The sequence below is a fragment of the Galeopterus variegatus genome, unplaced genomic scaffold (genome assembly GCF_000696425.1).
Source record: "Galeopterus variegatus unplaced genomic scaffold, G_variegatus-3.0.2 Scaffold5031, whole genome shotgun sequence".
In the NCBI taxonomy this organism is placed as follows: Eukaryota; Metazoa; Chordata; class Mammalia; order Dermoptera; family Cynocephalidae; genus Galeopterus; species Galeopterus variegatus.
Window position 1 is genome coordinate 55,652 of NW_007731142.1, and position 16,710 is coordinate 72,361.

Sequence of the window (16,710 nt, forward strand, 5' to 3'; positions counted from 1 at the left end):
TTTTTTTTTTTTTTTTTTTTTTCTTTTTTCGTGACCGGCAACGGATCGCAACCCTCAGTGTCACGCCCGTACCAGACCGGGACCGGCCACGGGATCGCAACCCTCGGTGTTGCTCCCGCCCCTCGCTCAGCCAGTGAGCCGGTCTGTATGTGGGATCCGAACCCTCGCCAGGAGCGCCACCGCGCTTCCCAAGCGGCGCACTATAGCAGTGCGCCACCGGGCCCGCCCAGGTTCTAGATGTATTTTGAAGGTTGAGCCAGGACTGACCAACAGATAAGATGTAAATTGAGAGAGGAGAGAGCAGTAACGGATGACTGCAAAGTTTTTGACATAAACAACTGACAAGATGGAATTGCCATTAACCAAGTTGGAGAAGACTGCAAGAGGAGCAGGCTTAAGGGAGAAGATAGAGAGTTTGGTTTGGGGTACATTAATTTGGATGAATGTTAGATGCCCTCTCTTTTGTGATCTGAGAGTACATGTTTTAGTATGGCAGCAACCATGGAAGTGTTCTGTGTGTTTATCCTTTGGTTTACACAGTAGGTAATTACTGCAAAGTGAATTGTGAGTTGAATTTTCAGGGATGGATTTTTTTTTTTCTTTTTTGCTATTAAGCACACTATATAAAAGTATCTGAAATAAAACACGTGTCTCTTTCTTTTACACTAATTTCCAGCTGAAACCAGATACTGATTCTTGTAAAAGTTACTTTCATGAGATTGATTTGAAAACTTCATTTGAGAAGGAGATTGGATGCTTGGTCTAGTGGATGTTGTTGCTGTTACTATCCTAGAATTCTAGTATCAGAAGGGTTCTGTTCCTATCTCAGAGAAGGAACGTATTAAAATGTTGAGATTTGTGACTTGCCCGTGATCTGAAAAGTAGTATTGAATGATAAAGTTACTGATCCCTGGTACTCTGTTCATTTGATTTTTCTGCTGGCTGGTACAAGGATCAAACCCTTGATCTTGGTGTTACCAGTACCATGCTCTAACCAACTGAGCTAACCAGCCAGCCTTCTTTTCATTTGATTTTTCTATGTTGCCTGTTCATGTTGTCATCCCCCCAGTTTGCTTTTGTCTTTTCTTTTCTTTCTTTTTTTTTTCGTGTCTGGCCGGTATAGGGATAGTTTGTTTTTCTTTTACCCAGTTTTCAGTACTTCCCTTATTACCCTTCTATGGTGTTTCACCATCCTGGTGCAGTATTCCATGAGAGATTCTTTTATTACTTGGGAATCCTTTGACTCTGCAATCCTTTGAAGTTGGGAGAACATGATTTCTCCATTCATTTCTTTTTACTTGTATAATTTTACTTTTTACAGTATTATACTTTACCTTAGTATTACAGTTTACAGTCTAAACACTTTTTAAAAGTTGAGCTTTTATTAATTATATGTATTTAAAATTCTGCATATTATATGGCTTAGGATAAGTAATTTAGTATTTTTATTAAATATTGGTATTTAACCATGGTCATTAGTGACTGGAGCTCAGTTTGAATATAAGTTACAAGTGAAAGACTTCGTTTTCATGTGTGAAAAATGAGGAGTTAATCATATCAAGACCAAATTATTAAAACAAAATTGAGAGCTGAAGCCAGTATGATTCAGATATAATAATTTATTGTTTGTTTGATTTTTCAGGCATTAAATTTGCTAATAGTTTGTCTGATTATTCACTGACTTATTTTGAGATTTCTTCCAGCCAAGATGAATGTTGTGTATAAATTTTGAATGTCTGTATTAGTGTATACTTTAAGGCTTTATTTGAGCTTCTATTTTTACCCAAAAACACCATTAAGAAAGGAATCTTTTTTTTTTTTTTTTTTTGGTGGCTGGCTGGTAGGGGGATCTGATCTTGACCTTGGTATTATAACACTGTGCTCTAAGTAAAGGGATCTTTTAAGAATGCTTCTTTCTGAAACTGCTATGTATTTTGCATTGTATAGCATCAAGTGTGGTTTTCCTCTACTAATTCTATTTGTAAACCTTTTGTGTATAATTTTATTGTTAGGAATTAATATGTTGAAATAAACTTAGTAATACCAAAAAATTCATTTGATTTAAAAATTTGGTAGAACAATATTTTTAGATATTAAATTGAGTTTCTGTACCAAATGATTACTTATAAAGTTATGATGCAACTTTATATATCTGAGATATGTACTATGAAAAGGGGCATCCATAAAATGTAAGATTTATCTAATCTTCAAGTAATATTAGGATTATCTGATTATCCCCATTGATAGGTCATTCATTTATTTTTTTTCTACCATTACTTAGAAAGGTTCTACAAGATATACAAATAAAATTAAGATATAGGAATGTCTTCTGAAAACAATCTGGTAGATGGGTGAATTCAAGGTAGAATATAAGTCTTATGAGAGAGTCACAAAGTACTGTGCAACTTTAATGGAAGGAGAGATAGAGGTGGTCTAAATGTCAGAGAAGCTTGTGAAGAAATAATGAAATAAAAGCACAGAAATGACAGCTTGAGGGTATAAAATAGATAGTTATTAAATCTGTTTTGACTAGGGCATGCATACAAAGGAAATATTTAAGGCAAATTCCAGAGAAGTTAAAGGTAATTTATTGGGTCCTCCAAATTTTGCTGAAGTTTTTTTTTCCAGTATTATGGAAATACTGGAAAATTTTCTTCTTCTTCACCTATCTTTTGCTGTTCTACTTCCTGCAGCCAGATTGTCTGCATCCCTTCATGACAGGCCATCTTCTCTCAGGCTTCACTTTACTAATACACTTTCTACAGGCAGCTTTAACTAGGCTAGTTTCCATTGGTCTCCTCCATTGTTGAACTCCTTTAGGTCTTAAAATATATCCTGTTTGTTTTGTTAAAACAAAGCCTTCATTTTTGTCAGTTCTGTAGATTGTCATCCTTTTAAGAGCAGAATTGCCCTGATATGCTTTTGTCATGAGGGCAGTGATTATGCTTGTCTTGTTCACCATGGTATCTTTAGCATTTAGTACTGTGGTAGCTCAAAACATCTTTAACTGACTGAAGAAATAAATTTATACTACTTTGGCCTCCTTAGAATACATAGAACATAAATCAGTTGCCCTGAATATATTTTTGGCAGGTTTAAAAAGTTGACTCATATCCAGAAAGCTTAGATTACAAACATTTTTCTGGTAAACTTCAATTTACTTTTGAATATATATGCAGATATATTCTATTGCTGGATTTCTCTTTGGTTTGTGGATTATTTTTTATAGGTAACTTTATGCCTCAGTGTTCTCTGTGAAGTGAGGATTACAATTTTAACTGGGGCTTTTGGCAGTTAAACTAATTTGTTAATTTGTGTTTGTAGATTGCTTGTTTTGTAGAGTGCTCATCTTAGTTGATTTCATTTAATGTTAAACTGTGCAGTTCAGCCTTTGTAAAACTTCTATACAACATAGCTATCTCATTTTTGTTCATTAACATTTTATATAAAAGTTTAAAAGATATGAATGTAGTAAAGTCGTAGTAATACCGGTGTTAGAGAGAATGAAGAAAATCCTAAATGGTTATTTCATCTTAGAATTTAAGTAGTGTTTGCCTTTAGTTAATCCAGTGTGAAATACAACTGTATTTTTTAAAAAGTGCATCACAGCTAAATATTTTTGTCATATCATTCCTTTCCTCTTCCTTCCCTTAAACTTGCTCCCTTCTGTGTCCCCTGTGTACCCATTCCCTGCAGCGTTCCCTGCTGGCTGTGGTGGAGGTTTGGTGTGCTGTGAATTGCATAATCACCCAAATGAGTACCAGAGGAGTCTAAGAAACCCTGGCAACTGACTACTTGCTTTCACCAGAAATAGGGAACTTTTGTCTGAATTTCCTGCCCTCAGGTAATACTTCTATTCCCCATCCTTTTTTTTTTTTTTCCTTTCTGTAAATGCAAGCAATTCTTATACCCCACATAAAGATACTTTGAGAATATTTCCTAATCCTTATTGTTTTATCGGGTACTGATTTCGTATTCTTTACTATGTAACTACGGCTTATGTAATTCCTCTCTTAGAATGTCTTTTTTAACCAATAAGGTTTGGCAATACACTTAAAGTTAGAGCCATCTCTTTCTGATGTTGCAAGAGAGAGTTTCACAACTTACAGCCAGCTGTTTAGAAATAGCAATTAACATTTGATCTATTTTTTAATGGGTAAGGCTTCATAGTCTAATGTAATTAATGAGGTATGAAGGCTATTTTGATAAAGAGGATGTTTTGATCAAGTCTCTCATTGATCATTGAAGGACTTAAGAGTTTGTGAGTTTAGTGCTAATTATAATCTTTATTAAAGATTGAAATACGTCTCACAGACAGCAGTGCAGATGGGATTCATTTTTGTAGAGTAGAAGGATTTTCCCCTATTCTGTTCTTCTCCCCTACTCTGCCCCTTTTTAAAATTCATTATCAGGTAAAGCAATTATGTTATAAAACTAGTTTCATAGAAATGGTGCTGAATTTTCTTTCAACTGAGGACTCACTGAAAAACCTAGAAAATCATATCATTTGAACACTTGTAATCCTTGTGAAATTTATCCACATAAATACTTTGAACCTATTCTAAAAGTCTCATAAGAAATTGTTAATTAGGGCTGGCCAGTTAGCTCAGTTGGTTAGAGTGTGGTGTAATAACACCAACGTCAAGAGTTTGGATTCCTGAACCAGCCAGCTGCCAAAAAAAAAAACCAACCAGAAAAGGAAATTGTTAATTAAAAACTAACCGTGAGTGGAATTGTGCAACTCAGCTTATTATATACTCACCTTAGGAGTAATGGGACAGTTGATAAACTCGTTGGCCAGATGCTAGCTTGCAATTGAATAGGTATGATGGCCTAAATATTGTTTTCCATTCTTGTCTGCCTTGATTTCATGCTGTCATTTGGGAATCTGGATCTCAATCACAATCGCCAAGGGAAAGATGCCAAGCTTTAACCTCTGGTAGAAACCTTTAAGATTCACTGTAGTATATTGATCGTTAAGGTCTTTTGATTATAATGGCATTCAAGGATGGTTCTGATTTTGTGCATACCTCTAGTAAATACTCAGACACTTCCTCATGAAGTATAGTCACAGCTGTAGTCCTTTGCTTTTTGTAGATTACACCTCCATAACATATCTCTTTTGGCCTAGTTTGTGCTTAGTTTATTGAAGATGAGGTGTTTTGGTTGTATTCTCTGTTTAAACCATAGCTATCTATGTGTTTATTTAAGTCATCTGTTAAGTTTCATTCCTTTTTCTTCTTTACCTTCCCATTTTAATCAGTCATGATTCCTTTTTATTTAAATAACTCAAATTTATCCTCTATCCTGAACCTAGGACATAGCAGACTGCTTGACACAAAGTCAATAAGATTTGAATATCTGCAGTTACTACCCAGATTTAACTAATCATTTCTGGTGTCAGTTGTTGCAGCCGAGTGTTCTCATTTCCTTCTAGCCTCATATTTCTCTATTCCATCCTTGGCACTGTTACCAAAGAGATATTTCCAAGATGCTAGTCTTATCATTTAATTTCTTGCTAAAACTCTTTTAATGGCTCCTGCTCAAGTTTTTTTTTTTTTTTAATTTTTGTTTATAACAGTAAGTAGAATTTTTTGCCCAAAGAAATCTTAAAGTAGAATTTTACTACATAAAATACACAAAAATAGAACTCCAACAGTAATTGGGGGTGGGGGGAGTCATCTGTCATATCCTTCCCCTTTTTATTTCTTCTTTCACCTGGGTTGAAACATGAGCATCTCCTCAGCAGTACTGTTGGAACAACACTGATATGTAGGATGAAACATAATATTCTTTTGCATAGAAAACAGCATGCCTTCATGATCTGGCTTCATTTGGCTCCTGGAGGCATATCATTACTTTCCAAACTACCCAGTACCTTACCCAGTACCCATCTATGCCTACTTACCCTGTAACCTTGAACAGGCTGCCTCTGTCTTGTGGGGATCCCATGGGCACCCGACAGGAGACACTCCCTAGCAATATGGCGCCCTTCTGGGTTCTTCTCCACTGTTTTTTTTTTTTTTTAAATAATGTGTATGCCTTGATATGTAATAAGCTTCACAAATTGATATTGAAAGCTCCTTGAGGGTGAGAATTGCCTAGTGAATACCTAGTGAATGCTCAGTAAATATTGTTGAATTGAAAATTTATCAGTATGACAATGGAATAGTAATTGATCCTAAAATGCCTTTTATGTTAAAATTGTATAAATTTCATTACAGTCTTGGCTATGCTTTTGTGTGACCTTGAGCAGGTGACTTAACCTCTCTGAGTTTCACATTCTCTACTATAAAATGGGGAAGTTGGATTAGAGGGACTTTTCAAATATTAAAATTTTAAACGTATTTGATATTTTTTGCTAGTATGAGTGCTGCTTATGGCTCTACCCATTTTTTTTTTTTTTTTTTAAAAGATGACCGGTAAGGGGATCTTAACCCTTGACTTGGTGTTGTCAGCACCACGCTCAGCCAGTGAGCAACCGGCCACCCTATGTGGGATCCGAACCCCGGGCCTTGGTGTTATCAGCACCGCACTCTCCCGAATGAGCCACAGGCCGGCCCAACTCTACTCATTTTTTTACATAGCTTAAAATTGCTTCTAATATCTTCATTCAATGACAAATACAATGGGATAGTTTTCAAAAATCCACAGTTCTTATATATTCTTATTTTCTTGTATTTTATTAGTATTTCTTGTATTTATTAAGTTAACAAGTACATTCTTTTCTGTTAATATATGTATATATACACCTATATGTATATATCTGATTTAAACTGCTTTATTGAACTATACCTGATTTATATGCAATAAACTGCACGTATTTAAGGTGTACAATTTGATTAAATTTCAACACGTGTGTACTCATGAAACCATCACCATAATCAGGAAGATGAACATGTTTACCACCCTCAAAAGTTTCATCATGCCCTTTTGAAATCCTCTCCCTCCCCTCCTGCCTCATCCCTGGGCAACCACTAGTATGCTTTATTTCACTTAGATTATTTTGCATTTTCCTGAATTTTGTATGAATGGATCATACAGTATACATATTTTTCTTCTTTCATTCATCATAATTATTTGGAATTATTTTTTTGTATGCATACCTTCTTATTGGTGAGTAGTATTGCTTTGTGGATATGCCACAATTTCTTGGTGGATGTTTGGATGGTTTCTATTTGTTGGCTATTAAGAATAAAGCTGTCATGAACATTTGTGTATAAGTCTTTGTGAGGACATAAGCTTATCATTTCTTTTGAGTGGATACCTAGGAGTAGAATTATTAGGTTATATGCTAGGTACATGTATCACTTTTTAAGAAACTGCCAAACAGATTTCCAGAGTGGTTCCAAAATGTACATTTTACACTCTCACGAGCTAGTATATCTGAGTTGCTCTATATTCTCCAATAATCAGTATGGTTAGCCTTTTTAATTTTAGCTATTTTAGTGGGTATATAATGGTATCTGATTGTGGGTTTTTTTTTTTTTGGGGGGACCGGTAAGGGGATCACAGCCCTTGGCACAGTGTGGTCTGCACCACGCTCAGCCAGTGAGCGCACCGGCCATCCCCATATAGGATCTGAACCCACGGCCTCGGTGCTACCAGCGCCGTACTCTCCTGAGTGAGCCATGGGGGCGGCCCTGATTGTGTTTTTTTTTTTTTTCCTTTTTGTCTTTTTTCGTGACCGGTAACGGGATCGCAACCCTCGGTGTCGCGCCCGTACCGCGACCAGCAACGGGATCGCAACCCTCGGTGTCACGCCCGCACCGTGCTCAACCATTGAGCAGACCGGTCTCCACATGGGATACAAACCCTCAGCGGGAGCGCCGCCGTGCTCCCAAGCGCCGCACTCTACCGAGTGCGCCACCGGACCGGCCCCTGATTGTCGTTTTTAACTTGCAGTTTCTTAATGATTAATGATGTTGTGCAAATTTTCATGTGCTTATCTGCCATCTGTATGTCCTCTTTGGTCCAAGGGTTGTTTAAATCTTTTGCCTGTTTTGTCAGTGGATTGTCTTATTTTCAAGCTGTAAGAGTTCTTCATATTTTGTAGATACAAGTCATTTTTCAAATATACATTTTGCAGATATTTTCTACCAGTTCGCCCTTTAGTAACAGTGTCTTTTGAGAGGCAGAGTTTGTTTGTTTGTTTGTTTGTTTATAGCAGCTGACTGGTTTGGGGATCCGAACCCTGGACCTTGGTGTTATCAGCACCATACTCTAAACAACTGAGCTAATTAACCTGCCCTAGAGTTTTTAATTTTGAGGAAGTTTAATTTATTGATTTTTTTTCTTTTTTGGTTTGTGCATATTTTGTCGTGTTAAAGAAATCTTTGCTGAACTTAAGGTCACCAAGATTTTCTCCTGTATTTTTTTGTAGAAGTTTTGTAGGTCTTGGATTTAGGTCTATCCAGAGTTAATTTCTGCTTACGGTATGAGGTAAGGGTCAAGATTCATTTTTTGCATATGGCTGTTTAATTGTTCCTAATACCATTTGTTGAAAATATAATCTTTTTCTCATTGAGTTCTTTTTGCACCTTTGTTGAAAATCATCTGACTATAAATTTGGGTTTGGGCTGTCTTGTTTCATAATTTCTCTCAGCAACGTTTTGTAGTTTTTTTGTATAGGTATTGTACACATTTTGTCAGATTTATCCCTAAAAATTCATGTTTTTTATGCTAATGTGAGTGATGCTTTTAAATTTTCAGTTTCTGGTTGTTGCTAGGATACAGAAACAATGCGTTTTAAAATTACAATAACTTTTTATTGAGTGAAATTTACATATAATAAACTGGGAAAACCTTTCATAAACAGCTCTGATTTTTAAAAATAAGCATTTAACCTTAGAATAGTTTTAGATTACAGAGGTATTGTGAAGATAGTACAGAGAGTTTTCATATACTCCACATCCAGTCTCCCCTATTACTAAAATCTTAACATTTGTATGGTACATTTGTCACAATTAATTAATATTGATAAATTATTCTTAATTATAGCCTGTGCTCTACTGACATTTTCTTAGGTTTTTTGTATGTTCGTTTTTTGTTTTTTTGCTTGTTTTTACCTAATGACCTTTTTCTGTTCTGGGGTCCCATTTCGAATACCATTTTACGTCATCATGTCATATTATACTACTCTTGGTTGTGCTGGTTTCTCAGACCTTCCTTGTTTTTGATGACCTTGAGAGTTTTTTTTTTTTTTTTAAAGATGACCGGTAAGGGGATCTTAACCCTTGGCTTGGTGTTGTCAGCACCACGCTCACCCAGTGAGCAACCGGCCATCCCTATATGGGATCCGAACCTGTGGCCTTGGTATTATCAGCACCGTACTCTCCCGAGTGAGCCACTGGCCGGCCCCAACCTTGAGAGTTTTGAGTAGTCCTGGTCAGGTTTATTTCACAAATCTCTGTTTTAGATTGCTTTGGCAAATAAAACAACTGTATGATCTCTTGTTCTATGATATAGCTGCAAAATTAATCTGACAGAAGTTTAGGTAAATCATGTACAATGTACCACATTTGTATGTGTCTAGTGTTTTCCTTTTTTTTTTTTTTTTTGGTTTTGGCGCCTGGCTGGTACAGGGATCCAAACCCATGACCTTGGCTGCACTCTACACAACTGAGCTAGCTGGCCAGCCCTGTCTACTGTTTTTCTTTTTTTTTGTCTTTTTGTCTTTTTTTTCGTGACCGGCAACGGATCGCAACCCTCAGTGTCGCGCCCGTACCGGACCGGGACCGGCAACGGGATCGCAACCCTCGGTGTTGCCCCCGCTTCTCGCTCAGCCAGTGAGCGGCCGGTCCGTATGTGGGATCCGAACCCTCGGCGGGAGCGCCGCCGCACTTCCCAAGCGGCGCACTGTAGCAGTGCGCCACCGGGCCGGCCCTGTCTACTGTTTTTCTGATGATTAGAGTAGGATTGTTTTTGGCAAAATGGCCACAGAGGTTAAGTGCTAGTTTTATTACTTCATAGCGTATTAACACATCTTATTGTTTATGTTGACCTTCATCACCTGGCTGATGTAGTGTTTGTCAGGTTCTCCTCTGTAAGTTACTTTCTTTTCTACTTTTATACTGTACACTTTGGAAAGAATTACTGCAGGTTAAGCATCCCTAATTCAAAAATCTGAAATCCAAAGTGCTCCAAAATCCAAAATTTTTGAGCGTGGACATGATGCCACAAGTGGAAAATTCCACACCTTACGGTATGTGATGGGTCACAGTCAGAATGTCTTATGGGCTTATTGAAGGACTAGAGCAGGATGCATTCATAACAGAACAAGAAATCGTGTCATTGTATACAATCAAAGAGAGACAAACTTCTAAAACAAAAATCATTGTTAATGATGCAGATGACTATGAAGGATACATTTAAAAAAGCCATCTAGCAGAATGCCTCCTCATCCATAAAGGACCCACTTACTGGTCCTCCAACAATTTCTGATGTTTCTTCTTTCTTCTCATCTTAAAAAAAAACCAAAACTCAAATTGTGTATAGTAACCTTTCAGTCAAAACACAGCATAGTAGGTCGAGACTGAAAGCCTGCCATTGTTTGTTGTAGCTGTTGTTTACCAGCTGATATGGGTATTTTGGTGATGCTACTGTGCTGCTTAGTTACCCTGAACAAATTATTTTTTCACACTATTAACAATATGTCATATTTTTTACTATTAAGTACTTATGTGAATAAGTGTAAGAAAATGATTGCTTATCGGTAGCATATAAATTCAGAGTAAGGAATGATAGTGATGCCAAACAACTACAGATTCAGATTGTCCACATAGGTGGCTGATGTAGTGACACTTGCTTTTTGATGGTTCAGTGTGCACAAACTGTTTCATGCACAAAATTATTAAAAATATTGTATAAAATGAACTTCAGGCTATATGTATAAGGTGTATATGAAACAAATGAATTTTGTGTTAGGCTTGGGCTCCATCCCCAAGATATTTCATTATGTATATGCAAGTATTTCAAAATTTGAAAAATCCAAAATCTAAAATATTTCTGGTCCTAAGCATTTCACATATGGGGTACTTAACCTATATGTGCAGCCCACACTGAAGGAGTGAGGTGTTTGCTCCACCTAGAGTGTCTAAGTAAACTATTTAGAACTTTCCTGTGTGAGAGATTTGTACACTCTCTCCCAGTTATTTATTAATTCAATCATGTGTTTATATCTGTGTAGACTCATATGTATTTATTTTATAGTTTGGTTAATTATCCAGTACTATTTTATTTATATTGGTCAAATTGTTCAAACTTTGGCCACTGTGAGCTCTTTTATTTGTCTCCCTTCTATTGATTTTTTTAAAAAAAATATTGGCCTTACATCCTGCAATGTTTCTAAGCTTATTTATTAGTTCTGGTAACATTTTTAAAGATTCTGGAGGAATTTCTACATAGATCATGTCATCTGGGAAGAAAGACAATTTTACTTCTTTTCCAAACTGGATGCCTTTTATTTATCTTTCTTGTCTTATGTTGGCTAGAACCTCCAATAGACTGCTGGACAGAAGTGGTGAGAACAGACATCCTTGTCTTGTCCATGTATTAGGGGAAAAGTCTTTTCATCATTGAGTATGATTTTAGCTGTAGGTTTTTTGTAGATGTTATTATTGACTGATTGATCTGATTGATTGGTGGATGGCCAGTATGGGGATCCAAACCCTTGAACTTGGTGTTATCAGCACTATGCCCTAACCAACTAAGCTAACCAGACAGCCCTATAGATAGTCTTCATATTTTTAGGGGAAGTTCCCTTCTCTTCCTAGTTTATTGAGAGTTATTTTTCCATAAGTGAGTGTTGACTTGTCATATGCTTTTTTATATCTCTCTCTCTCTGTCTTTTTTTTTTTAAAGATGACCGGTAAGGGGATCTCAATCCTTGGCTTGGTGTTGTCAACACCACGCTCAGCCAGTGAGCTAACTGGCCGTCCCTATTTAGGATCCGAACCCGTGGCCTTGGTGTTATCAGCACCGCACTCTCCTGAGTGAGCCACGGGGCAGCCCTCTTTTTTATATCTCTATCGAGATCATCATGTGATTATACTTTTCATATGGTGAATTACATTAGTTGTTTTTTGAATGTCAAACCAAGCTTCATTCATGGAATAAACATTTGGTCATGATGTATTACATTTCTTTTCTTTTCTTTTTTTTTTAAAGATCCTTCGTAAGGGGATCTTAACCCTTGACTTGGTGTTGTCAGCACCACGCTCTCCCAAGTGAGCTAACCGGCCATCCCTATACAGGGATCCAAACCCGTGGCCTTGGTGTTACCAGCACCACACTCTCCCAAGTGAGCCACAGGCCGGCCCTCTTCTTGCTATTTTTCAAACATGCCAAGCATGTTCACATCTCAAGTTTTTGCCCTTGCTGTTCCTCTGCCTAGAGTGTGCTTCCTCCAGATATTAGCATAGCTCGTAGCTCCCGCACTTCCTTCAGATCTTTGCCCACATGTTATCTCTTCAGCGAGACTTTTTCTGTCGATCCTTATCAAAAATTATAACCTCCTCCATTTATACTTTCTATTTACTATTTTGCTTTTTTTCCCTCCAAAGTTGTCACGGTTTGACTTACTATATGTTTAACTTATTTTAATCTTACCCCCCCCCCCCACAATTAAGCTCCATGAAGGCAGAGATTTTAATTTATTTTGTTCATTTTCAAATCTCCAGTGCCTACTAAATTATAGGTATCAACTAATATTTATTGAATGAACGAATAAAATGATCAGGGCTTTGTATAATCTGCCTCCACTTTGTCCTTCCAGGTTTATCTTCTACTCTCCTGGCCTTCTTGCTAATTCCAGAAGTTGATCTTCTTTTCGTTCTATTTTATACCCTGCTCCCTCCTGCCTCAGAACTTTTATACATTTTATTCCTGGAATACTCTTTCTTTCCCTGCCACCTTCTCCATCTTGCCTAGCTAATTCTACTTGTACTTTAGATAGCTCAAAAGTCCTATTTGAAAGAAGCTCTGGATTAGCACCCCTGCTGTATTCTCTCTTAGTCATGCTATTTGATCTTCTGTCTCACCAACTGAACTGAAAACTCCACAAGGGCAGGGACTTTGAGTATACTGCTTGCCAGTGTATGTGTCTGAATAGTGAATCCTCATTAAGTATTTATTGAATGTTCTCTTCTAGCTCTAATATTCTGCCTCAAGGAAGTGGCAGGGTATTTTTTAGGTTATATATGGTTAGGAATGGCACCCTATTGGAAAACTTCATGATATTGAATCAAACGTAACAGTAGTGACTAATACAGACAGACCAGCATCATTGGTCAAATATGGGTTGAAAATGAACTTTGTATTTCTTAGTTGATGTTCTATGGGAAGATATTAATCCAATAAAATCTGGCTCAAGGAATTTTGGTTTGGAGTCAACAGAGAAATGTGTGTATTGGTTGATATTCTTGTTGGCACGTAGGGCATCGAAATGACCCAGTACACATTATTAAATAAATATTTAATTTTTTAAAAAAGGTAGAAGACCAAGTAACTCTTTTGTTAACCAGTAGTTAATTTTGTCAGTAGTTTACTTTTGAAAAAGTACTTGCTGGGTAAAATCAGCAGTTTTTCATTTTTTAAGGTTGTTCGGATTAAATAATGTATATGAAAGTATTTTAAAGTACTTGTGCAATTGATTATTATTATCATTATTAGTTGTGACATTAGGCAAGTGAGTTCAGGTTTATTGTTTGCTCATTCAACAGTGGGAATAAAATTAGCATCAACACTAATGGGTTATTATGAGAATTAGATTAAGTAGAAATGCACGTGTGCAAAGAGCTTGGTACACAGTAAACCCTTGAAAAATGTTCACAATTATGTTAACTATTATTATTTTCAATCTTTTTTTTTTTTAAGTTTAAGGGCCTTCATTTTTAAGTCATTATAGAGAATCTGAGTTCTTCAATTAGAATTCAGCCTCTAGTTTCCTTTGTGATTTGGCATTTTCATTAAGCACATTATGCTTCAGTTATCTTAACTCCTAAAGAAAGGATAAATGGTATTTTACAACCTTATATAGGGTTTGAATAATTGGTGTTTTTAAGAGGCTCACACAGAAAACACCAAAATTGGCTGCTTAATAGATTTGCTTAATTTCCTAACCCACAGACCTTTTAGAACAAGATATTTACATCATAATTTATTCCTAGAATGATTTGGGTCAATTTCTAATGCTGGGAATCACTGGCTGATTCTAAAAGGAGTGCTGATGTCTTTCAGCATCATTCTTGGGATGGAGAATGACATCTGCAGCTGTAGCTGGCTGCCACTACCACCACCTCCATCACCCCTGCTGCTGCTAAAGGGTCCCCTCTTCTTTCTTCACAAAGAAGGTTTCCTTATCTTCTTTGTAGATTGATTAGTAGCATATGATTATCCCCATCTGTGATGTAGTCTGTAGTGATATAAACAAAATGTGGTAGGGGTTATCTCAGTCATTCCCACTGTCTTGCATAGTGCATGGAAAATAGTGGATACCCACTAAGTACTCATCAAGTTTGAAAAGCAGTAAGAACAAGAGCTTGATTGTGTGTGGGAATATGATATTCAAATGGGTGCCCCCAAAATGGTAGGCTTTGTATGAGAGAGCTATAGACAAGAGAGATGAAAACAACAGTAGCAAAACCATAGAACATGGATTAAAGTAGAGCCGATCACTGCAGTTTTCTGTTTCTTAGTGCTGCTATTACATTTTTAATGCTCTGTATATTTGCAGGAAAGACTCTGGCTGACACTAAAATAAATGTCAATGTATATTCTCTTTCAGATTTACCAAAAATTTATCTCCTGACAAGATAAATCTAAGCACCCTTAAAGGAGAAGGTGAACTGAAGAATTTGGAGTTGGATGAAGAGGTGCTCCAGAATATGTTGGATTTGCCAACGTGGCTTGCTATCAACAAAGTTTTTTGTAATAAAGCATCTATTAGGGTGAGATTCTGATATCTGTGGAAGGCTTTTTATGTTTTCATTTTTTATTTTATCTCTTTCTTTTAAAATGAATATTTTGTTTTAGACAATTCCATAAAGAAGCATTTATAGTAACATAATTTAGAAAGAGATACAATTGCATAAATGATTGCATGACTGTGTGCCTTATGATGTAATTGAAGTCATACAGTAAGTACTAATTAATAATTTTAATTTTTGTTTCAAATTTGATATTATTTCAAAATAAATTATTAATAATCTGTTAATAAAATAATTGCTTCAGTTTGGCACGTATTTAAAGATAATTTTTTTTTCCTTTTTGTCTTTTTTCGTGACCGGTAACGGGATCGCAACCCTCGGTGTCGCACCCGCACCTCACTCAACCAGTGAGCGGACTGGTCTCTATTATGGGATCTGAACCCTCAGCAGGAGCGCCGCCGCGCTCCCAAGCGCCGCACTCTACCGAGTGCGCCACCGGGCCGGCCCTAAAGATAATTTTTTCATATCATGAAATGGGACAGTTTAAATTTGTAATGAGTAAATTATTTCAAATGAAGATGTGAGAACTGATAAGTTATTTCTTACTTTACACATTATTTTTATTTGTCTTGAATATCTACAAAAAATATTGGTTAGAATTCTATGATTAAACACATTATTAAATGAGTAGAACTTTGATTATGCTTTGCTGGGAACTCTTAGATTAAATTTGAAATTAAAATGTATTGTAAAGACTGGGAAAAAGATACTTTAAAGAACTTGAAGTTCTTATTTTAAAAGATGACTAAGAAAATACAGCTAGTTATTTTTTTATATAATATAGATACATCTGATTTCAAAAGTATGAATGTGTTGGTCAGTTTACTATTTTGCATTTATGAAAAAAGTCATTTGATGTAATTTGATATGTTCATCACGATATTAAAAGAGCATCTGTGTTGATTACCATTGTACATTTTTTTTTTTTAATGATTCCTTTTAAACAAAAAAAATTTTTATTTGTAGATCCCATGGACAAAACTGAAAACACATCCCATTTGTTTGGTGAGTTACAAAACCACCTCAGAAGTAAACATTTATATATGCACATTATCTAACTACTCTGTTAATATTAATCTTTTGTTTCATGAAACAAAATCTGGATTTTCCACTAATTAACTTTATTTTATTTTGATGGGACTTAGTTTTCTCTGTCCTTAAGTGAGAAGTTTGAACTTTAAAATGGGAGGATCTTTAAAATTTTGTAGGTCTAGAATATTGTGTTTTAAGTTTGTATATTTTATTGCATCATTTAACTCTTTATTGACATATGATGGGATTCTGTTTTTAATAACATTTGATCCAGACTTGCTGTGTTTCTGGTATTATTGTCTAGTGAATTAAGTAGTGTGCTCTTTAATATTCTTTGCTTTTTAAGGAAAGTTGAAGTAAGTTGCTCTCTTGGTCATTTATTGATTCATTGAATACTTGCTCTATGCCCTGAGGAAACATATTTTAATAGCAGAGATTGGTAATGAACACATACACATATAAAACAAGATAATTTCAGATGATAAATGCTATGTATAAAATAGACTATGAAGAATAAATGGAGTTGAATTAGTGATGACTACTTAAGAACATTAGCTCTTTCTTCAAGTAAAAAAATATTACCCTAAGAAAGAACTTTTTCCATTATGGGAGTGTCTTTTTTTACTTTTCCTGCTTATTTTCATGTTTTCCATAGTTTTTTTTTTTTTTTTTTTTTTTTTTTTTTTTTTTT

At 35.9% G+C, this 16,710-nt stretch overlaps 1 protein-coding gene across 2 annotated transcripts in view; it reads left to right on the forward strand.

The window, feature by feature from the left end:
* The window catches only part of UHRF1BP1L (UHRF1 binding protein 1-like), an 84,308-nt gene that overhangs the window by 6,858 nt on the left and 60,740 nt on the right, over positions 1 to 16,710 (forward strand). The window contains exons 2-4 of one of the 2 annotated variants that reach the window (XM_008588781.1): positions 3,697 to 3,844; positions 14,786 to 14,948; positions 15,954 to 15,992. In XM_008588781.1, coding sequence (XP_008587003.1) covers positions 14,886 to 14,948; positions 15,954 to 15,992 — 102 coding nt within the window. In that variant the 5' untranslated portion in view covers positions 3,697 to 3,844; positions 14,786 to 14,885. The remainder of the gene's footprint in view (positions 1 to 3,696; positions 3,845 to 14,785; positions 14,949 to 15,953; positions 15,993 to 16,710) is intronic. The other variant, XM_008588780.1, reaches the window with a different exon arrangement.